This window comes from Oncorhynchus gorbuscha, linkage group LG02, assembly GCF_021184085.1.
Source record: "Oncorhynchus gorbuscha isolate QuinsamMale2020 ecotype Even-year linkage group LG02, OgorEven_v1.0, whole genome shotgun sequence".
In the NCBI taxonomy this organism is placed as follows: Eukaryota; Metazoa; Chordata; class Actinopteri; order Salmoniformes; family Salmonidae; genus Oncorhynchus; species Oncorhynchus gorbuscha.
In genome coordinates, this window is record NC_060174.1 from 91,611,629 (window position 1) to 91,636,958 (window position 25,330).

Genomic DNA, 25,330 nt, shown 5'->3' on the forward strand with positions numbered 1-25,330 from the left:
TCTCTAAACTACCATCAGTTGGTACTCAGCACACAGAGTGACTGAGGAGGAAGGACTGAGACCATCTCTAAACTACCTGCAGTTGGTACTCAACACATCGAGCGACTGAGGAGAAATTAGATCCTCTCTAAACTACCCTCATTTGGAACTAAGCGTACAGAGTGACTGAGGAGGACTACGTCTGTAATTGTCTGTGATTTTGCTACACAACGTTCCTGTAGATTGTTCTAAAACCATTACTTGGTCAACAGTAATAGCCTATGCATTATGTTGATTCCTGCCATGAAAGTATCTGCCTGTCCCAATTTTGCTATTGGCTGCTGTGTGAACAAGCCACTCTCACTTCCTCTCATTAGACCTTAATCTATGGATTTCACATAACTGGGAATACAGATATGCATCTGTTGGCCTTTTCCCTGGGATAAATAACTGCAAGAAACTGGTAAATTATAATACATTATGTATATGACAGCATGGCGTGAAATGGAACTCTTACATTATATGCGATATCTAAATCTGGCTTCTCTACGTCCTCCACATGATGAATCATCAACGCTCAGAGTGGGGACAGACAGCCCATCTCAGTATGGCGCGTAGTTCACAATGCATGTAGACCTACCATCTCACCATCATAACTTTTTTTCTTGTGACAGGAAGGCCTACATTTGCTGCAGCAAAGTCTATGCTACAGTAATATAAAGACCGAATGCGCGTCTAATTTACCCATCTCCATCTGGCTTTTGGGGTTCACCTTATTTTTTTTATTGTAAAGATTTTTGTATTTTTAAAGTTTTAAAACAGTCTATCACTCAAATATTGTTGCTTTAAATCAGGGCATGCCACTCTCGCAGTCTTTTCTCTCTCCATTAAGTCCATTCAAATTGCATCCAAAATAGATGATTCTGTTCTAGATTTATATATAGCTCTATACATACAGTGAAAGCCTTCTGCATCTAATTCTATTCCTTTATTATTCATGGATGTCATTAGAATGATGAAGATAAGGACAACAAAAGAGCAGATATGCTAATAACATTAGGATAAATATTATGAAAGGTCAAAAGTTTTAGAACACCTACTCATTCAAGGGATTTTCTTAATTTTTACTATTTTCTACATTGTAGAATAATAGTAAAGACAGTAACACTGTGAAATATTACATGGAATCTTGTAGTAACCAAAAAAGTGTTAAACAAATCCAAATATAATTTATATTTGAGATTCTTCAAATAGCCTTGATGACAGCTTAGCAAACACTTGGCATTCTCTCAACCAGCTTCACCTGGAATGCTTTTCCAACAGTCTTGAAGGAGTTCTCACATGTGAGCACTTGTTGGCTGCTTTTCCTTCATTCTGCGGTCCGACTCATCTTAAACCATCTCAATTTGATTGTCGGGGGATTGTGGAGGCCAGGTCATCTGATGCAGCACTCCATCACGCTCCTTATTTGTCAAATAGGCCATACACAGCCTGGAGGTGTGTTGGGTCATTGTCCTGTTGAAAAACAAATGATAGTCCCACTACGCCCAAACCAGATGGGATGGCGTATCACTGCAGAATGCTGAGGTAGCCATGCTGGTTAAGTGTGCCTTGAATTCTAAATAAGTCACAGACAGTGTCACCAGCAAAGCACCCCACACCATAAAACCTCCTCCTCCTTGCTTCATGGTGTGAAATACACATGTGGAGATCATCCGTTCACCCACACCGTGCCTTACAAAGACACGGCGGTTGGCCCAAGCAAGTCTCTTCTTCTAATTGGTGTCCTTCAGTAGTGGTTTCTTTGCAGCAATTCGACCATGAAGGCCTGATTAACCTAGTCTCCTCTGAACAGTTGATGTTGAGATGTGTATGTTACTTGAACTCTGTGAAGCATTTATTTGGGCTGCAATTTCTGAGGCTGGCAACTCTAATGAACTTGTCCTCTGCCGCAGAGGTAACTCTGGGTCTTCCTTTCCTGTGGCGGTCCTCATGAGAGACAGTTTCATCATAGCGCTTGATGGTTTTTGCGACTGCACTTGATGAAATTTAAAAGTTTCAAAGTTCTTGACATTTTCCCTATTGACTGACCTTCATGTCTTAAAGTAATGATGGACTGTAATTTATCTTTGCTTATTTGAGCTGTTCTTGACATAATTTGGACTTGGTCTTTTACCAAATAGGGCTATCTTCTGTATACCCACCCTACCTTGTCACAACACAACTGATTGGCTCAAACGCATTAAGAAGGAAAGAAATTCCACAAATGAACTTTTATGAAGGCACACGTGTTAATTGAAATGCATTCCAGGTGACTACCTCATGAAGCTGGTTGAGATAATGCCAAGAGTGTGCAAAGCTGTCATCAAGGCAAAGGTTGGCTATTTGAAGAATTTAAAATGTCAAAAAATAAAGAAAAACCCTTGAATTAGTAGTTCTAAGTTCTAAAACTTTAGACCGGTAGTGTATATATGCGTCAGCCTACTAATTATACAAATAGGACCTATTATATATTTCCAAATTCAAATTTAATTCGCTAGCCTAGACTAGCAACTGTGTAGGTCACATGTGCTCCACCAGTCACATGTTCTCTCCCTGCTTCATCATGGTTTGAACAGTGTGCATAATTCCAGTCCATATGATACAGTATAATAAAATAAAGTACAGTAATACAGTTCACACTGAAAAAGATTAGCCTACAGGAGCTAGTTTAATTCATTTACCCAATATAGCTAGCTAGATCTATGGGCTTTTGTGTTTTTCTGTTGTGAGTAATGTGCCTATGTCATATACAGTATTTATTGGATAACGGCACAATCATTTGGGCTTTTTTGAGCTTAGGCTCATTAAATGTCTTTAATGTAGGGCTCATAAAATGCATGGCTCATCAGGCTCAGGGAGCATCAGGCTTGAATTTCAATCAAAGCTTTAATCAAATCCAGACATAAGCATATTTATATGCTTTATAATGCTTTTGAATGACACTTCTGGTTTTGGAGGGAAATACCGGGTTAGCAGGAAGAACATTTATTTATTCTCGGGATGGAACATTTGTAAAATACCGGGAAAATATTCAACCCTAGTAACCATCATTTGCCTCATGCAGAGCGACACATCTCCTTTGCATAGAGTTGATCAGGCTGTTGATTATGGCCTGTGGAATGTTGTCCCACTCATCTTCAATGGCTGTACGAAGTTGCTGGATATTGGTGTGAACTGGAACACGTTGTCATACATGTCGATCCAGAGCATCCCACACATGCTCAACGGGTGACATGTCTAGTGAGTATGCAGGCCATGGAAGAACTAGGTCATTTCCAACCTCCAAGAATTGTGTACAGATCCTTGCGACATGGAGCTACGCATTATCATGCTAAAACATGAGGTGATGGTGGTTGATGAATGGCAAGACAGTGGGCCTCAGGATCTCGTCACAGTATCTCTGTACATTCAAATCCATTGATAAAATGCAATTGTGTTTGTTGTCTGTAGCTTATGCCTCCCCATACCATAACCATACCGCCACCATGGGGCACTCTGTTCACAACTCGCCCACACAACGCCACACGCGCTGTCTGACATCTCACCGTTACAGTTGAAACCGGGATTCACCCATGAAGAGCACACTTCTCCAGCATGCGAAAGTGAGCATTTGCCCACTGAAGTCAGTTATGACGCCGAACTGCAGTCAGGTTAAGACCCTAGTGAGGACCACTAGCATGCAGGTGAGCTTCACCAAGATGATTTCTGACAGTTTGTGCAGAAATTCTTCGGTTGTGCAAACCCACAGTTTCATCAGCTGTCCAGGTGGCTGGTCTCAGACGTGGTAGAGAAATGAACATTCAATTCTCTAGCAACAGCACTGGTGGGCATTCCTGCAGTTAGCACGCCAATTGCACGCTACCTCAAAACTTGAGACTTCTGTGGCATTGTGTTGTGTGACAAAACTGCACATTTTAGAGAGGCCTTTTATTGTCCCCAGCACAAGGTGCAACTGTGTAATGATCATGCTGTTTAATCAGCTTCTTGATTTGCCACACCTGTCAGGTGGATGGATTATCTTGGCAAAGGAGAAATGCTCACTAAAAGGGATGTAATCAAATTTGTGCACACAATTTGAGAAATAATGTTTTTGTGCATATGGAACATTTCTGGGATCTTTCATTTCAACTCATGAAACATGGGACCAATACTTTACATTTTGCCTTCATAATTTTGTTCAGAATTTATAAAAAGGATGCAACGCGTGACTGAGTGGCATTTCAAAATATTGCATGATGTATGGATATTGCATGTCAATTTTGCGATTTCAATGTGAATTCGATTAATTGTGCAACCCTGACTGAGACACTCTCTAAACTATCCCCTGCTGGGGTGCTTTGCATTGCTACAAAGCAGCTGAATACAGGTGTGAGGCTGGCTGCAAGAGCCCAGCTGGTCTGCACACACACACTGACAAACAAAAACAGTGACGTATACACACAAGCACGCACGCATACGCGCACACGTGTACTCATATGCGCACACGTGCACACATACATAGTAGAAGCTGTGGTAGCAGAGGTGATAGCCAGAAGAAAGCTCTAGACATAGGTTATTTTTATTAAACAATAAAGGGAAGAGTCTAATTGAGGTATGAGAAGAGTGGGTGAATGAGTGAGAGAGTGTGTGTGTGTGTGTGTGTGTGTGTGTGTGTGTGTGTGTGTGTGTGTGTGTGTGTGTGTGTGTGTGTGTGTGTGTGTGTGTGTGTGTGTGTGTGTGTGTGTGTGTGTGTGTGTGTGTGTGTGTGTGTGTGTGTGTGTGTGTGTGAGCCCGTAAGTGCGTCAGCAGCACATAGCTCAGTAATCCACAGGCTGTCCATTGGACAGCCAGCGAAAAAGCCAGTGCTGTTCAGTCGAAGGCTGGGCTAAGCCTTCTCGGAGTATTCAGAGCAGATTGTGTCGTTGACGGTAAGAGAAAAGTATTTCTGTGAGCGCCGCTAAACCGGATGAAATTAGGAGATCTTACCGACAGGCTTGGATAAAAGAGTGAATATTAAGAAAGGGCTCTGAAAAGCTATCAATATCTACCCTATCAATCAGCTCATTCGTAAAAAGTAATGTTCCCAAACTAAGGTTCTTGGAAACAGCAACCCACATTTTCAGAAAGTTTAGAGAATCACACTTTGCAGCTAAACGAAAGATTGATTTAGTAGATCTCAAGTTCAATTGAAATTTAAGGTGGAGCTATTGTATGTGAAAGAAGCTTGTCCATATTTGAATAGCAACAGTAACGTAAAATAACCACACAATAGCTATTTTGATGACAATAACAGCCTCCAGTGCACTAAGTAAGTAGCACTTGTGAGTCAATCATATACCTCCTGCATCCATGCTCAGTCCTTGGTAAATATAATTGCTTTTTCTATGGATTATGAGAAAGCGTCATTCTCTCTGGTCTTTAATGCTGTTAACCTGCTTAATTAATTAGAGGAGAGAGGCAGTGTTGAACAGACCCCTCAGTAAGTGGTGTTTCATTGAAATTACTGTGGCTGTTTCATGAAGTTAAGGAATTGGGCTGTATGTGAGATGTTTCAAGGCTCATTGTTTATTAATAACAGAAGACATACAGTATTGATGTCTTTCAACCATAGGTAAGATTTTTATTTAGGCAAATTAAATGTACATACAGAACATAACATTTACATGTCGAGGTTTGTAATTTAGCAGTGGAGACCAAATAACCAATTTACCTTAGGAAATGCTTACATTTGGATTCAAAGGGGAGGATGAAAAAGGCAAATTGGAGATAACTTACAGGTAGCTGTTTCTCCAAGCAGTTGTAGAAGTTCTTGGTCTGGTTGGGCTTGAGTTTCTTGAGGGGAATGCGTGTCTCTCCGATGAACTCATTGTGGCGGAACTTGTCCTCATCACACACTGAAATCCTGAAAGTACAGAACAAGAGAGAGAGGAAAGAGTAAACGGGAGAGAGAGATGAGTATATTAAGGGTCAGATTTTGGCATGGGAGGATAGGAGGATAAGAAGCATTCAACCATATTCAGATCAATCAAAAGATACAGAGCAGTTATGAGAGAGAGAAATCCAAAGAGGGCAGAAGAGAGATAGGAGGAAAAATGGGGAGACATTGAAAAGGAGTCAGCAGCAGTAGAGTTGAAGTGACTGTGGGCTGCTATATAATAATCAAACCCAGTATCCAGGTTTCCTGGCCGTTTTGCCTAGGTCAGTAGCAATAAAAGGAATTTTAAGAATTAGCCATCCCTGGGAGTGAGTGAGATATTTCATACTTCTGTGTGTCAGGAGTGATGTATGGTCGTTTCTGCAGAGAACTTTGTAAATGAACAGACGACAATGATGTGTTTACCGCGTTGCCAGTGACAGCCAGCACACTTCATATGACTGAATAGAGCCATATTCTCATAGAAATAGAATGAATATAACAGGCTTGGAAGCTCTATCCATGGCAATTTGATTTGTAAACCTGTGATGCAAATTTTCCATGGTATATGGGAATGTTCTATCAACTGATGCTGGATTGCCATGGTAATATAGAATGTTCATTCAAATGATGCTAACTGATGTGGCTCATGCAATGGAATGTATTTTGTGTAATGTCAGTTGAGTTGACTCTACCAATCACAGTACAGATAGAAGGGTACACTTCCAACTTTTACTTCCTGGTATGGTTCTAGGTTGAAGATTGGAAGGTTAGGATAACGGGATTCTAATATCCCATAACTCTTTGCAACATTGGGACCAATATTTGTGACAACGTTGTCTTAACCTGTATAATTTTGACCCAGGAAAGGGTACACTCAAAATGGCTGCAATCCACCCATTATGCCATCATTGACTTGAATGGAAACCCCCTTTCTATTAATTCTATTTGTATACCTATTCCTCCTCTCTGAGACTATTGGAGATATTTCAGTGTTGTTGATCCTTGTTTTCTCATGTACAGGTAACCGCCAAAATAAAGGAAACACCAACATAAAGTGGCTAAATAGGGCGTTGGGTTGGCTTGAGATCTGGTGACAGACAGCCATGTCATACAGTTGACATAGTTTTCATGCCCTGTGGATGGGGTCATTGTCATCTTGGAAAAGACCACTCCCATCAGGATAGAAATGCTTGAGGCAAGATAAGATCACCCGAACCCTTCTGGTGGGCAGGCGTGCTCTCATGAGGACTGAGTCCAATTCCATGCCAATGAAGGCCACCCTCTTGGTGGACATCAGGCGACTCTTCTTGTCGTTTACAGTAATGCCCAAGCCCGCCGATATGGGTCAAGAGCATGTCTCTGTCTGACAGGACCTGGGTCCTGATTGGGGCACAAATCAGCTAAACGTCCAGGTAATTGAGGGTCAACAATCCTCGGGATATGAGAGGTGCCAGGACATCGTCCATGCACTTTGTGAAAGTGCGGGCTGCCAAGGAGAGGCCGAAGGGAAGAACCATGAATTCGTAAGCTGCCCTTTCGAAAGCGAATCGGAGCTACTGGAAGTAAGCATCCCTCAGGTCCAGCTTCACAAACCACTGGTCCCTGGACACAGCCTACAACACGTGGGTTGGGGACAGCATGTGTAACCTCAGTACCTTCAAGTACCCATTGAGGTTGCAGAGTTCCAGAATCGGTCGAAACCCACCGTCTCTTTTGGGGACCACACAATAAGTGGAGTAGAACCCACCTAGCCATTCTGATGTCTCAATCCTGTGGATGGCACCCTTGTCCAGGAGTGAGGATATCTCTAGCCGCAGGGTTTTCTTCAGGGGGTCGGCCACCGTGGTGACAAAAAGGCCCCTGAAGGACGGGGGCCAGCACCGGCATTGAAGTCGGTACCCCTCGAGCATTGTGGACAACACCCAGGGGAACTCCACATCCTCCTCGCACATTAACCACATTGCCCTTAGCTGAGGCCGGGGAAGGGTGTGTCAGTGGTCCTGCCGGGGCCCGCCTCTCCTCTGGTGCCCCGAGCGCCTCGTTCCCCAGGCACGTCTCTATGGTGGTGACGGTTGACAGGTAATTGCTCCAACGCATGCTGTGCTGTATCTCTCTCAGCATGAGGCGATGGGGCAGGAGAGGGACCTCACTGTCGCTCGGGTGCAGGTGGGTGGCGACTGCCTTGGAGGTGGGTCTGTCTGCCTTGGACCCGGGGCCTGAGGAGGCGGTTTGAACCATCTCAGGGTCTCTCATTCCCTCCGAACCTTATCGGTCTGGTCCAGAATGTCATCAACCCCTGGGTCAAACGTCAGCCCTGGGGTGATGGGGAGAGTGGCAAATGTGCTCTGGAGAGCAGCTGGCAGACGGGATTGGGCCAGTCAGAGATGACGCCAGGAGGTAACCACCTGCGCCATGGCCCGTCCGTTGGCACGGGCCACATCCCTCTGGATCAGGGAAAGCAGGCGAGACACCTCCATTGCTTTCCAGAGGACCTCCTCTGTGCCCTCCAGCAGCCGGGGCAAAAGAGTCAGCAGGTAGGCCTGCAGCAGCATGGCCGCATTGGTGAGAGAGCAGAGGGACCCATATGTGGCTTTCAAGTCCGCATCAAAGACTCCGGGGCTCCCGGCATCAGTCGCGGGTTCCACCCTATAATCTCCCGGTCCGGGAGGACCATGGCAACTATCATGGTCGGTCCTCCTGGAGAGGGAGTGACTATGCGACCGCAACATAACTGCATGGTCCAGTTGTTACGAATCCCTTTGGCCCTGCAGTCTAGGGGGATGGAACCGAGACCCGTAACATATCTCATACAAATCATAATAGTGAAAAGGAACAGTGAGAATTATTTTTACATTTTTTATTTTACCTTTATTTATACAGGTTTTTTCCAAGAAAGACCTGGTCCAATAACATCAGAGGGAACAACATTTCAGACAAAACAATTTACATACACTAACACAACATTAAACAAAACTATAAACACACATACAGTACAACAAAAACATTGTACATTAAAAACACAAATGGCTTGACTAAAAACAGTTGACCTAAAAACAATTACACTCTTCTATGATATATACATCGATCAAGTGTTTAAACTCCACCACCGAAACCAATAACCACAGACAACTTAAATTTACTGTCAAACACTAATGGTTTATTATTTAAACACACAGTAATAGGGGGGCTGAGCTGGACCCAAGGAAAGAAATAATAAATATTCAAAAACCCCTAAGCTAGTCTTACCTGCCTCAAGCACTGCTAGCTAACTAACCAATAAAATACAGTGGGTGGTCCGCCCAGTTCTAACTAGGGTACTTGGACAAAGTTTTCCTACGGGTAATGTATGCCCAAGGGCGACTTGGCTTTGTACCTCTTTTTCCCACCAACAAACAAACAGTCATGAACCACAACAATACATACTCACATAATTACAGACAAAGTGAGATGTAGGCACCAAACTAAAGAGAGATAGCTCCTTACAAAGAGAAGGGGAGAGAGAGAGAGAAGAGAGAGAAGAGAGAGAAGAGAGTTTGGGAAAACAACTGACTGGGTTTTTAAACCAAGGGAAAGGGGATGTGATTGGGTCAGGGAAAAGGAGCAGGTGTCTTCAGTGGCGACTGATTGGCGACTAGGGCAGGAGAGAGTCGGAAGCGCCCCCTGGCAGAGCCCCAGCTCTCCTGTAAGGCCTCACGGAACTCAGACGAGATGGGGACAGATGGAGAATCATCACTGTCCACCAGTTTGATCTTTGGGGGCGTCTGTCCGCGGTGGCGGCTCTGGCGCGGGACATGGACCCCACTTCACCATAGTTTTTTTGCGCCTCTTAGCCCGCCTCCGTGGCCTCCTTAGAGCGGCGACCCTCACCGCCGACCTTGGACTGGGGACCCACGCCACGGGTCCGAATGGACGGGAGACTCCGGCAGCGCAGCACAGTGCACGGTGTCCCCACAAACCAAAAGTGAAACCCAGGCTACCTAAGCATGATTCTCAATCAGGGACAACAATTGACAGCTGCCTCTGATTGAGAACCATACTAGGCCAAACTCAAAAACCAACATAGAAAAACAAACATAGACTGCCCACCCCAACTCACACGCTGACCATACTAAAACAAAGACAAAAACAAAAAAGTAAGGTCAGAACGTGACACATGGTTGTGGGTTTAACATACAAAAAATGTATGCACTCGCTGTACTGTAAGTCCATTTGGATAAAAAAGTTTTCTAAGTTATTTATTTCTGCTGAAATAAAATAAAATTCTGATGTGTCAATAACACTTCATGAACCGCCTGCCTTCTTGCCTTTAAAACAATTATGCACATATACAGGCAGTTATAGGAGACCATGATGATGTCTTATGAATGGTGATAGCAAGTTATACAATACACTGCGTATAAAAACAGGGACTATACAGCTTGTACATGGAAAGTGTTAGAGATTGTTCTTTCATCCTCTTCTCAGCGAGCTCCTCTCTACCTCCCATAACACCTCGAGGGCTCGCTAATTATCTGGAACGATTCTGTCCTCTTTTTGAGCACTTCATTCAGTTGCAAATTAAAATCAATACAATCCCCAGTATGACCGCAGGAGCTCTCAAAAGGTTCCTGTTCCAGCATGTTCTCAACATTGTGTGTATAGGAACAGTGCTTATGCAAGCACACTCATCCAATGTTCTCATTTGTGCGCTGTACAGTACATCTATTTACATTGAGCTTGTGCAGTGTGAAATGAGTTTCCTTGTCTGTGTGTGTAATTGACTGAGATGTGGGGGGAAAACATGGGCCTTTGTACAACAAATGATAATTACATTTCACTCATGAGGGGCATATCTAAATTGCAGCAGCAATATTGGAAACCTCACTGAGCAGTCACCAATTTATCCTATGGACAGGTGGTGGTACAGATTAAAACCTACAGTATATATATTTAGAGAGGACATGTATCTGCTGTCAGTGTAACGCACTTGGGGTTCTTTCTCATCTTCTGTTGTTACTGTTGAATTAAACGGGTGGCAAAGGCACGGTTATGAAATGAATAGAACATCTGAATTGGACGAGGGTGCATAGACATTAGTTTTGTGGCTTTTCCAGAGGAATGAGGACATATTCTTTCCTTTTCAATCTAGTCTCCCCTGCAAAAAAAAACTCATTTAACTCAGAGAGAATGTTCTCAATACAGACGCCAGAAAACGTGAAGCATTTGCCACAGCACTTTTCAAATTATTTTACTAAAATATGTCAATGCAAAGTGCTGTTTTTTTACGGATTTGCCTCATGATTTGTCAACTCATGCACAATTTCTCAGTCCTTCACATTGGAGTGCTGCTGCAGGCTGTTTGCGTGTCTTGACCTATCAGATTCACAAAAAAAGCAGGTCGGGCACAAAACTCAAGGTGTGCTCTCCACTTTCCTCTGGTATTTATTGATCTCCGCATCCCCATGGAAATCGAATTAGCATGATAAAAAAATCCCCATCCAGATCTGTCTGTTTAAGCTAGAAATATCTGTTTTTTGCATGGGCTCCGTCTCAGTCAACTGCATCCGCCAATGTCGGTCTTCCGCATCTGCGGTGGACCAGGAGAAAAGTCGGTCTTCTCATGGAAATGTATGTAGCGTCTGAACAGTTTGGCCTACAAAACTCAGTTATGCTCTACGATCCCCACAAGCTTCTGTTTTGCCATATATAAATATGTTATTCAATGTGTTTCTGTGGGCTAATAGCGGTAAGGCCAAATTCAATGTCTAATCAAATAATTGGAAAATATTCAGTTTTATACTTACAGGGGCCCTAAAATGTAAAATCTAATAGCTAAATGATCCTTGATATGACCTTCTTAAAATAATTCCATATGTTAGCTGAGTAGAAACCCAGCCCAGAGCTCTTAGATCTTAGGGGGCTTTAGCAAGCGTGACAACATATCACACCCGACAGACGCAAGCAAAAACTCTCCCATACAGTGCATTCGGAAACGATTCACTTGACTTTTTCCACATTGAGTTACATTACAGCCTTATTCTAAAATTGATTGAATATTTTTTTTCCCCATCAATCTACACACAATACCCAATAATGACAAAGCGAAGACAGGTTTTTAGACATTTTTGCAAGTAAAACATTTAATAAAAAAACAGATACCTTATTTACATAAGTACTCAGACCCTTTGCTATGAGACTTCGAAAATTGAGCTCAGGTGCTGTTTCCATTGATCATCCTGTGGTAAATTCAATTGATTGGACATGATTTGGAAAGGCACACACCTGTCTATATAAGGTCCCACAGTTGACAGTGCATGTCAGAGTAAAAACCAAGCCATTAGGTCGAAGGGCTCTGAGATAGGATTGTGTCATGGCACAGATTTGGGGAAGGGTACCTAAACATTTCTGCAGCATTGAAGGTCCCAAAGAACAAAGAACAAAGTGGCCTCCATCATTCTTAAATGGAAGAAGTTTATAATATATAATAATATAATAATAATATATGCCATTTAGCAGACGCTTTTATCCAAAGCGACTTACAGTCATGTGTGCATACATTCTACGTATGGGTGGTCCCCGGGATTGAACCCACTACCCTGGCGTTACAAGCGCCATGCTCTACCAACTGAGCTACAGGACCACCACAAAGACTCTTCCTAGAGCTGGCCAAACTGAGCAATCGGGGGAGAAGGGCCTTAGTCAGGGAGGTGACCAAGAACCCGATGCTCACTCTGACAGAGCTCCAGAGTTCCTGGGAGAATCTTCCAGAAGGACAACCATCTCTGTAGCGCTCTACCAATGCAGCGCTCCACCAATCAGACCTTCATGGTAGAGAAGCTCTCCTCAGTAAAAGGCACATGACAGTCCACTTGGAGTTTGCCAAAAGACACCTAAAGAACATTCAGACCATGAGAAACAAACTTATCTGGTCTGATGAAACCAAAATTGATGTCTTTGGCCTGAAGGTCAAGCGTCACGTCTGGAGGAAACGTGGCACCATCAATACGGTGAAGCAAGGTGGTGGCAGCATCATGCTTCGGGATGTTTTTCAGTGGCAGGGACTGGGAGACGAGTCAGGAAAAAACCTGTTCCAGAGAGCTCAGGACTTCAGGCTGGGGCGAAGGTTCACCTTCCAACAGGATAAAGACCCTAAGCACACAGCCAAGACAACACAGAAGTGGCTTCAGGACAAGTCTCAATGTCCTTGAGTGGCCCAGCCAGACCCCAGACTTGAACCTGATCTAACATCTCTGGAGAGACCTGAAAATAGCTGTGCAGTGACGCTCCCCATCCAACTTGACAGAGCTTGAGAGGATCTGCAGTGAAGAATGTGAGAAACTCCCCAAATACAGGTGTGGCAAGCTTGTAGTGTCATACCCAAGAAAACTATAGGCTGTAATCGCTGCCATAGGTGCTTCAACAAAGTACTGAGTGAAGGGTCTGAATAGTTACTTTTTTAAGCAATTTCTAAAAACCTGTTTTTGCTTTGTCATTATGGGGTATTGTGTGTAGATTGATGAGGGGGAAAAATGTAATGAATTTTAAAATAAGGCTGTAACATAACAAAATGTGGAAACAGTCAAGTGGTCTGAATACATTCCAAATGCATTAGCAATCTGAAATGCTGTATTTCATTGGAAACTGGCACATTTTTCAGTCTGATCAACTGCAGGCTACTAACAACAGCAGCTGGATAGTCTCTAGCCTACTATGCGCCCTGTCTCTCTGGCCAAGGTAAACAAAGTGGTAACGTATACAGTCCATTTGTTTGTGAGAAAATGTGAATGGGATCAAATTTGGTTTATATTCACACTTGGGCTGACCAGACTACCTAGACTTTTTAAATCCACAATTTTTAACTGGAGTTAATCATTAAACACAATACCTGACATAGACTGTGAGATAATAATTTTAATTAGGCCTAAAATTGCGTAAGGCATGACTACACGATGCAAACCTGCATAAAACAAACTCAGCCCTGTGAGTTTTATTCTCCAATCATGTTGCTTTCTCTCTCTGTGCATAGGAATCCCCCTAGTCCTACAAGGTTACTGCAGTTTGACATCTTTCCCAAGGCCAGGAGTTTTTCAAGGAGTAAAAAAAAAACATGTGACCTGATTAGAAAACTCAGGTCCCATCATACTGTATAAGGTTCGGAGTTTTACCTGGTTAGGTTTCAGCCACACCACTCTGATACCTGTGGTGCCACCTTGGTGTAAATATCTTGTGTAAGAGAAACTAGAAAATCTGTTCATTTAGTCTGACGGGGAAAAATGTATATTAAAAAACAATTAATATGTTTGACATCCATTCAGTTTTTGTGATTTGTTGGTAAATTAGTACTTGATGTAAGTTGCTCTGGATAAGACGAGGGCCTGCTAAAATTACTTAAATGTAAATGAGATGGTTTCCTAAAACAAAGTTACTTTTATGGGGCGGTGTGGACACAAATGGGTTCCATTTCATCATGAGTGGCTCAGTGATTTTCACAGTTCTATTATCACACATTTTCAATTACATGAATTACTCTGACACTTTATGGAAAACAATGCTATTGAGCAAGGTTGATGACACGCCGATTAGGTAACATCTAAAACAGGAGTGCGGACCGTGTTTGGCCACTTACGATGAGCTATCAAAGTGGAAGCTGATTCTATTAGCAAAAATGCCACAAAGGATGTGTTTTGCTTTCAATAATGAGTGCCTTTTCCTTTGTCAGAATGGCTTTCTATGACCTTGTTTACAGCTTTGGGTGGATCGAAATGAGAAAACACCAGTCATTATCTTCTCAGAATGTTAGTGATGAAGTGCAGGTCTGTTTGGGAGCCCAGCATGCTTAAAATCGCAATTGAAGCTGAAAAGGTCTATAGTTCTGTGTTTAGATGAATAAACAACAAACCTTGTAAATAACATGGGGTTTAGAACCTTTAGTTCTCAAACACGATGAGAGATCCAGGACTAGAACCCAAATATGTTTTCCCGCCTTCTCCCAGTGTGCACTCGTAAACTCACATTTGTGGATGTAAAATGACTGGATTGAGATATAGTGGAAACTCCCTTTAGCAAATTCATACACCATCCCAATTGTTTTAAACCCTTGAGTGGGACTGAACGAGTGCACCATTTTTAGGTGGCCCACTTAACCTCTCGAAGCTAGGGGGCACTATTTTTATGTTTGGAAAAATAACGTTCCCAAAGTAAACAGATGCTAGAATATGCATATAATTGACAGCTTAGGATAGAAAACACTCTAAAGTTTCCAAAACTGTAAAAATATTGTCTGTGAGTATAACAGAACTGATATTGCAGGCGAAAGCCTGAGAAAAATCCAATCAGGAAGTGACTCTTATTTTGAGACCCTGTGTTCCTATGCATCCCTATTGCCCATTGAAAGGGTTATCAACCAAATTCCTTTTTCTATGGCTTCCCTAAGGTGTCAACAGCCTTTAGACATAGTTTCAGACTTTTATTTTGAAGAATGAGCGTGAACGGCCACATTGCGTAAGTGGACAGGTGGGGGCTCTCAGAGTGATTTGTGTGCAAAAGAGAGAAGCGGCCATTGTTACTCCCGGTCCTAGAGAAAAGCCAACTGTCCCGGTTGATATATTATCAAATAGATATTTGAAAAACACCTTGAGGATTGATTAGAAAAAACGTTTGACATGTTTCTGTGTACATTATGGATATAATTTGGAATTTCTGTCTGATTTTCGTGACCAAGTTACCTGATGCTAGGTGTATTTATTGTTTTGTTCTGCTATCGATAAACTTACACAAACGCTTGTATTGCTTTCGCTGTAAAGCTGTCATGCCTTGGTATTAGTTATCTTTATTTTCTTTATTATTTTGGTTAGGCCAGGGTGTGACATGGGTGATTTATGTGTTTGTCTTGTCTAGGTTTTTTTTGTAGATTTATGGGGTTATGTTCTTTTAGGTGTCTAGGTAAGTCTATGGTTGCCTGGATTGGTTCTCAATCAGAGGCAGGTGTTTATTGTTGTCTCTGATTGGGAGCCATATTTAGGCAGCCATATTCTTTGGGTATTTTGTGGGTGATTGTTTCCTGTGTTAGTGCCACACGGGACTATTACGGTTTTCATGTTTATTGGTTTGTAGTTTGTTCATGTTTGAGTTTTCTTATGAAAGAACCATAACCATGCTGCGTTTTGTTCTGCCTCTCCTTCCCAGGAAGAAATCCGTGACAAAAGCATCATTTCAAAATCTGAGATGACAGGGTGATTAACAAAAGGCTAAGCTGTGTTTCACTATATTTCACTTGTGATTTCATGAATATGAATATTTTCTAGTAATATTATTTGACTGTTGCTCTATGCTACTCAGCGTTGCTGATAACAAATATACCGGATCCGGGATGGGTGGTTCTAAGAGGTTTTAAAGGGAAGAAACGGAACTGGGCTTAGATCTGTGTATCAAGCTTTGGTCACTGTATCACACTCGACACCGCCTATCCTTTTACTGTACAAGTCAACCTGCTAGTGGCCCTCCCATTCATCCTTAACCAAGTATTGACCAATTGACATGATCATCAACTACTCTTTCCACTTCATTAGCTAAAAGATCTACAGAGAACATTTAAGTTGAGGATGAATTGGTGTAAATTGGCCCTAAGACGCCGATATTGGGTCAGTTTTGCATTTCCCCACAGATGGTTAAGGTTAGGATTGAGGAAGGGGAAATTGATCCTAGATCTGTATGTGGGAAAGCTTCACCCTGGAGCAGATTCATTACCTCAAACTACCTTTGACTGCAGTGGCACAAGGTCAATGCCATTCAACATGGGAAATGGTGGATAATTCTTGTATAGGAGTTGGATTTGAAACCAAAGAACAATACACTGAGATGCATTATATGGCTGTGGAATGAAATAGGAAATATAATTAAGGTAAGCTTTTAATAAATAGTACATTTATTTTTTTAGATACATTATTAAGAGTTTAACCATACACATTTTTGTCTTTTTTTGAGTGAGATTTATCCATGGGAAAATGAATCAAACAATGTTTTGGTTGAATCAAAGTTGTGAGTAATAGGGTTGTGGGTGCAATGTTTTATAATTATTAAAAAAAAAAAACGAGAAAAAAAAACAGAACCAGTACTAAACATGCCAGCAGTTTACAATCACATCAACTTCGCTTTCTTTAAAATCACACCTGTTCCAGGTGACGTCTCATTTAGAAGAAAAAAACATGTTATTAATAATACCCTACAGTACACAGACAAATATCCCAGACAGAGGAAAACAGATTTTGTGTTTGGGAGCAAACCACCTCTATCAGGTAATCACAGCAATGACTAGATGTTTTGTTCCTATAATTAATGATGACTAACAGTGAGTCATTGTGCCCCTCCCCACTTCTATCTGTTGAGCTGGAGGTAAATGACAACTCAAACTTGGTTATATTTGTGAATCCTCAATGGTGAATGTGCATAAAGATGGCAGAATTCAGATATGAGGACATTATTTAAGCACTATTCATAGTTTTTAAACTACGGCAATAAATCTACTTTTTCGTTTTTTTTTATTGCTGACATCTTGGAGCTAAAATTGGGATGTATACTCTGCTAAGGACGATACAAAAAAAAGAGTAATGGAGAGAAATGCACAATACACCAAACTTAGGAAATTGGGATCTGTCATCTTTATGCACCTCCGCTATTCAACTTAAAATTGTGAAACAAATCAGTAACAATGTTGCACTTTTGTTTCTGTCATCACATTTTTGAGAGATTGGTGTCACGGTGGGATCTGAACACGGATCTCCCACAAGAGAAACCAACGTCTTGACTGTTAGACCAAGAGGAAATTCTCTATTTTGAAGTCGCAGGCAGTGCTACCTCATCAATCAAACAATCAAATGTATTTATAAAGCCCTTTTTACATCAGCTTATGTCACAAAGTGCTATACAGAACCCCAGCCTAAAACCCAAACAGCAAGCAATGCAGATGTAGAAGCACGGTGGCTAGAAAAAACTCCCTAGGAAGAAACATAGAGAGGAACCAGGCTAGGGGTGACCAGTCCTCTTCTGGCTGTGCCGGGTAGAGATTATAACAGTACATGGCCAAGATGTTCAAATGTTCATAGATGACCAGCAGGGTTAAATAATAATAATCACAGTGGTTGTAAAGGGTGTAACAGGTCAGGACCTCAGGAGTAAATGTTAGTTGGCTTTTCATAGCTATCATTCAGAGTTAGAGACAGCAGGTGCGATAGAGAGAGAAAACAGCAGTTCTGGGACAGGTAGCACGTCCGGTGAACAGGTCAGGATTCCATAGCCTCAGGCAGAACAGTTGAAACTGGAGCAGCAGCATGACCATCATCACGTGACCATGAGCAACCATGGCCGACAGTTGAAACTGGAACAGCAGCACGTGACCATGAGCAACCATTACCGACTCATCTCCGCAACATTGGCAATGACAGTGTGTAATGAAACTGATGCCACCAAATATCCAATGTAAAATGTGTCACAACAACAATAAAAACAAAAACATGTCCAAAAGATCACAAATGGCACCAAATATTGCTACATTAGATGTCAAATCACACCTGGACTCTTTTGGATAGTTTTAATACTCTTTCCACCAGCCAGTGACAAGCCTGACTAGCTCTAGCCAGCTTGCTCACAGTGTGTGAGATACGGGATTGTGGTGGGGTGATGGAGGGATGGAGGGAGGGAGTGAGCGAGAGATTGATGGGAGAGAGACAGTGACACACACAGCCGTCTCCCCTGTAGGCCTATTCCAGCTGTCACACCTCAGCTCTCCTCTGTTCCTCTGTGACAGGATAAGCAGGGTCTTTCTTCCTCGTTCCAGCCGCACCCTCGCTCCCATTTCCTAGCCTGCCCAACTCCGGACACCCCACTCATCCATCTCCATTACGTCCTGACGTGAAAGAGCCATGGACAGCCCCGGAGGGAACGAGAGGGCAGCCCCCATCCATGATGGATGATCATGATGGCTCTGGAGCAACGAACTGCCCTTGCTGTCTCTGCCTGGCCGGTTCCCCTCTTTCCACTGGGATTCTCTGCCTCTACCCTGTTACGGGGGCTGAGTCACTGGCTTGCTGGGGCTCTCTCATGCCGTCCCTGGGGGGGGGGGTGTGTCACCTGGGTGGGTTGATTCACTGTTGTGGTCAGCCTGTTTGGGTTGGCGCCCCCCCCTGGGTTGTGCCGTGGCGGAGATCTTTGTGGGCTATACTCGGCCTTGTCTCAGGATGGTAAGTTGGTGGTTGAAGATATCCCTCTAGTGGTGTGGGGGCTGTGCTTTGGCAAAGTGGGTGGGGTTATATCCTTCCTGTTTGGCCCTGTCCGGGGGTGTCCTCGGATGGGGCCACAGTGTCTCCTGACCCCTCCTGTCTCAGCCTCCAGTATTTATGCTGCAGTAGTTTATGTGGCGGGGGGCTAGGGTCAGTTTGTTATATCTGGAGTACTTCTCCTGTCCTATTCGGTGTCCTGTGTGAATCTAAGTGTGCGTTCTCTAATTTTCTCCTTCTCTCTTTCTTTCTCTCTCTCGGAGGACCTGAGCCCTAGGACCATGCCCCAGGACTACCTGACATGATGACTCCTTGCTGTCCCCAGTCCACCTGGCCATGCTGCTGCTCCAGTTTCAACTGGCCTGGGCCCTAGGACCATGTCCCAGGACTACCTGACATGATGACTCCTTGCTGTCCCCAGTCCACCTGGCCATGCTGCTGCTCCAGTTTCAACTGTTCTGCCTTACTATTATTCAACCATGATGGTCATTTATGAACATTTGAACATCTTGGCCACGTTCTGTTATAATCTCCACCCGGCACAGCCAGAAGAGGACTGGCCACCCCACATATGCTCTCTCTAATTCTCTCTTTCTTTCTCTCTCTCGGAGGACCTGAGCCCTAGGACCATGCCCCAGGACTACCTGACATGATGACTCCTTGCTGTCCCCAGTCCACCTGGCCATGCTGCTGCTCCAGTTTCAACTGGCCTGGGCCCTAGGACCATGTCCCAGGACTACCTGACATGATGACTCCTTGCTGTCCCCAGTCCACCTGGCCATGCTGCTGCTCCAGTTTCAACTGTTCTGCCTTACTATTATTCAACCATGATGGTCATTTATGAACATTTGAACATCTTGGCCACGTTCTGTTATAATCTCCACCCGGCACAGCCAGAAGAGGACTGGCCACCCCACATATGCTCTCTCTAATTCTCTCTTTCTTTCTCTCTCTCGGAGGACCTGAGCCCTAGGACCATGCCCCAGGACTACCTGACATGATGACTCCTTGCTGTCCCCAGTCCACCTGGCCATGCTGCTGCTCCAGTTTCAACTGGCCTGGGCCCTAGGACCATGTCCCAGGACTACCTGACATGATGACTCCTTGCTGTCCCCAGTCCACCTGGCCATGCTGCTGCTCCAGTTTCAACTGGCCTGGGCCCTAGGACCATGTCCCAGGACTACCTGACATGATGGCTCCTTGCTGTCCCCAGTCCACCTGACTGTGCTGCTGCTCCAGTTTCAACTGTTCTGCCTTATTATTATTCGACCATGCTGGTCATTTATGAACATTTGAACATCTTGTTATGAACATTTGAACATCCTGTTATAATCTCTACCCGGCACAGCCAGAAGAGGACTGGCCACCCCACATAGCCTGGTTCCTCTCTAGGTTTCTTCCTAGGTTTTGGCCTTTCTAGGGAGTTTTTCCTAGCCACCGTGCTTTTACACCTGCATTGTTTGCTGTTTGGGGTTTTAGGCTGGGTTTCTGTACAGCACTTTGAGATATCAGCTGATGTACGAAGGGCTATATAAATAAATTTGATTTGATTTGATGATCCATGCCACAGCTGTGATTCTCCTACAATTCAGCCTTCTCTGAATATTACATATATATATATATATATATATATAGCCAATTTTTGATAAAGATGAACAAAACATACTGTATAAAATACTGAGCAATATTGGATGCAAAAAAAATAAGGAAAATTATATTATTTTACACTAATATAATTGCTCAGAGTAAGAGATTTTGTTTATCAAGTAATACATTTTTTTTTTAAATGCCAAAATGATTGGCACCCCTGTTTTCCATACTTAACACCTTCCCATTGCGAGGATAACGACATTGAACCTTTTTCTACAATGTTTTATGAGATTGGAGAACACGTTGGGAGGGTTCTTAGACCATTCCTCCAAACAGAATCTTTCCAGATCCCTGATATAATTTGTCTACTCTTAAAGACTGCCCTCTTCAATTCAAACCACAGGTTTTCAATGGGGTTCAAGACCAGAGACTGAGATGGCCATTGCAAAATGTGGGTTTTGTGGTCAGTTAACCATTTCTTTATGGATTTTGATTAGTGCTTGGGGTTATTGTCTTGCTGGAAGATCAATTTACGGCCAAGTGCCATTGACCTTAACAAGGGCCCCAGGACCAGTGGAAGCAAAATAGCCCCAAAACATCAGATACACCACCATATTTTTCAACAGGTGTGAAGTTATTTTCTGCATCCTTCTTTAGATGCCAATGGTGGTGTGCATGGCCAAAGAGTTCTATTTTCATGTCACCAGTTTAAATCCAAGTGCAAATGCCGTTTAACAAACTCCAGGCTTTAATGTGACTGGGATTTTATGGTTTAATGTGACTGGGATTGTCGCTGGAGGCTGACAAGTGTATGTGTGTGGGGTTGCTCTCTGCAGTGTTTTGAAATGAACTGAATTCAGTGATCTCTGTTTGGTGCTGTCATCAGTTGTGGGCCTCTATTTTCTGTGCCAAGAATAAATTACCAAAAAGAGAAAGGACATTAATTTAAATAGGAGTCGTGCCTCAGCCTGTTCACTTCCTTAGAACAGTGTACCACTTGGGAGGCCAGGAAGATGTGAGTCTATCAAATACCCCACATTAACCTTTTACCCAGAGGTCAGTAATTGAGAAAACATTGTTTGATATGATTGGTGAAAGCTTATGTTTCACAGAGCAATCAGGATCAGTCGGGTCAAAATTGGCTAAGTAGAACATACAACTATCCCCTACAACAGATGGCAGATGGCCTGGACTCGAGGTCAGAGACAGACGTGCAACAAGCTCACAGGAGGTTTGAATGAAAAATGACAGTGAAACACGCTGGTTGGGGGGTATGGTTCATTTAGCCTTTTTCTTCTCATTATGGTTGTTGGAGTGTCTGAAATAATTTTAAGGTGGTTTGATTAGATTTCATGAGGGATTTCATGAAATCATCCTTTGTCATCCTGTTCTAATGTGTTGTTCGGCCCTGTGGATTGCTTAGTCTAACACAGACTGATGGACGACCAGTCGACCACAAATATGAAACCCCAAATCTGAGAGCACTTGGTCCTCTCTGATATAAATCAGTGGGAATCAATAAGCGCCGGGCCATGCAAGCCATCTCTGTTGACAATTCAGATAAATCTGTAAACAAGATGACATTATCCCATTGCGCGGCTGCCCCGTGGCACAGTAAATCTACTCAACTGCACGGCCGTGGCCAAAGGGGTTGGTGCAGGAACGAAATGGAGGAAACAAGCAGTGTATTGGCAGAGGATGAGTCTGATAATGAGAATCATGTTGTATCGATCCACTTAAAAGACACGGGAGGTAGAGCGTAGAATACTGTAATTGTAGTGGTCATGGGAATCAAGAACAGTGTGATATTAGTTCAGTCACCTTATCATTTTAACTGATGAACATGTTTTATTGTGTTATTTTAAGCTTTTTTTCTGGGGAACATTAGCAAGCAGTGGTGATTTGGTTTGGGCTTTATTTTAGGTTTCCGACCTACTCCTGAGGGTTACTGGAGAGAGTTGGATACAGGCCATCTCGGCCTGCTGACGGACCGACCTCTAACAGGTCAATTATCTAATCAAAGCACAACAGAAAGGTTACAAATCACTGGAAGTGGTAGTGACACACTTATGAATACAGACAAGCTAACAGGCTAAGACTAGGGCTGTGTCTGGAAAACCAGCAACCCTATTCCCTACTTGCCTGACGACTCAAACTGATTTCTTCCACTGCTTTATGTTCGCTACATACTTTAGTCTGAGACTACCATTGTTGAAGTTGTTTGTGGTGATGTCAAAATGAGGGGTGTTGTACAAAACAAAGTCATCTGTGATTAGATCATCTCAAACCAATCAGAGTATCAAAGCTAAAGACAGATTTTCAAAATTACGCTTTACCCAAGTGTTCTGGCTCTGGCCCATCTCCAACAGTTTCTGTAACCAATCAGAAAGGTTAGAATGTGTTTGTGTTCTAGAAATTGTCAAGGGGGTACCCAGATCCAGACTCATTGTGGTGAAGAAACTAACATCCGTGGGCGTGGCATAGCGTTTGGCCGTACAAGGACTATGGGAAGCCAGGAAAATTCCCTACATAGTGTACAATTATTCCCAGGGATCAACATAACCATACCATTGCTTCTTGGGGAGTTACACAATAAGGCACCTGGAAGTGAACTAAAGTTGATCCATTCTCTTTTGGCACATCTTGTGGTCACTGCTTAATTTAGAGAAAACTACTACTCAACAACTGCTGAGCCCAATCCACAATATGCATAGTTTTTTTGGGGGGGGGAGGATCAACTATACAAAATGCGAAGCCGATCGATTCCTAAGATGTCTCCTGGTGAACTCTCCCCTAAAACTTTAATTTGGGTGCACCAAGGAGTAACAGGGGTGGCAGACTCTAAAGAGGTGAAACCCTAGGGCCAAAAACATTCCATTTCCTTTTAATACATTTAAAAAAAAATAAAAAAAACAGTCCCCGAGGACGGTAAGTGCCACCTGCCCTTCATCCCCTCATCTGCCTCACCATGGCAATGTCCTTTTTAATTTCAAACCTACTCTGATCGATGCACACTGGCGAGAACAGGCTATTGGGTTGGAAGGTGTGACAGCCAGGCATAATAATCCAGTTTTATCACTCTGATATCAACGGCGAGCTGAGAGAGATTTGGTTTCATGGAAATCAATAGGCTAGGGAGAGCCAAGGAATTCTGAATCAGCAAATTATTTATCATCATATTTGAGGACTGGAAGTTATCACATGGTTAGACTTCTCTGTCCAGTTATCTTTTATTGTATAGTATTTATTTACATGAAGGACAAGGGTGACGCCCGAAGGCGAGGCCGGTATAAAGGAGATGGTAGTTTCCATGGCAACAGGCAGAGACAGTCTAAAGAAAGGCCGTAGTGTGAACGCCTCGTGAATCATCAGGGGGGCCCTCCCTAATCAACACACCACATTCACACAGAAATGGTCTATCTATCAGTTTTTCTCTATGTCTCGTTGTCTCCCTCCGTTTCTACCTGTCTCTCACACACATGCACTCACGTCACGCACAAACACATGCACTCACGTCACGCACAAACACGTACTCACGTCACGCACAAACACATGCACACATATGTAGAGCCACACATTCTCACACTATTACATGGACAAACACAAAAATATAAACCAAATGATCACATCAGAGTGACCAGACTGACAAATGTCTGCACTCAGAGTGACCAGACTGACAAATGTCTGCACTTGTGTGTGTTTTGTGAAGGACTCCCTCAAACAACAACATGAATACACATCCATTTACATTACATCCAACATTCCCACATCACATAAGAGAGTCTAAAATAGGTTTTCATCAACAAACATGTAAAAAAAACAATCCGGACTGACAAGGCTTTCACCAGGCCAGTTGAATAGCATCCACTTTCTGCCTTATCTCAGCCTGGTGTCTCTTAATTCAGTCCTGATATCACACAGCTTCATAACCTCTACCACCACACCAGAGTTCATAACAGTTCATAACAACTTACAGGTAATGTTCCCCACTGGTAATATTTATCAGTGTGTAACTTAAATTTTATGAAAAGGTTTTACTGACCATTTTACACTGGAGAGCTGCCTCTGTTACTTGCCTTAGCCCCAGTGAGATCTAGTGACAACTGACCTCTCCCCTTGTGAGGTGTGCAGCTGCTGAGTGTAAAATTTGCAGAACGAGGGGTCCAATGCCACCCACCCACTGGAGGCCATTGCCGGTGGACCGCTGTCTGAATGTTCCACTGACGAGTGGCAGCTATATCAAATGCTACAGCTAATTACCCTGTTGACTTGCATGTATGTAGATGCGAGTACACGAGAGAAGTGATGCTTTGTGAATAGCTTGCCTTCTGAAGCAAGTGTCTGGGAGGGGACATACTCTGTGGCCATTCTATTAATTAAACAAATAGCCAAGCCTCTAAATGTCAATCACCGCTGCCCATGACCATTGATGCAAATACAGGGTTAACTTCCATGTTGCCAGCAGATACTGTCCCTACCCTACTTCAGCTGCACTGAGGTCAGAATGCAATCATGTTAACATTAATACAAAGCGGAGCCGACGCGAGATATGGGTCAGAAAACATAGCTCAAT

General features: G+C 43.1%; 1 protein-coding gene across 1 annotated transcript in view; it reads right to left on the minus strand.

Annotated features, from left to right (window-relative positions):
* LOC124013046 (double C2-like domain-containing protein beta) overlaps window positions 1-25,330 on the minus strand; it is a 152,075-nt gene that overhangs the window by 16,369 nt on the left and 110,376 nt on the right. Inside the window, exon 5 of the mRNA XM_046327168.1 lies at window positions 5,776-5,902. Coding sequence (XP_046183124.1) covers window positions 5,776-5,902 — 127 coding nt within the window. The remainder of the gene's footprint in view (window positions 1-5,775; window positions 5,903-25,330) is intronic.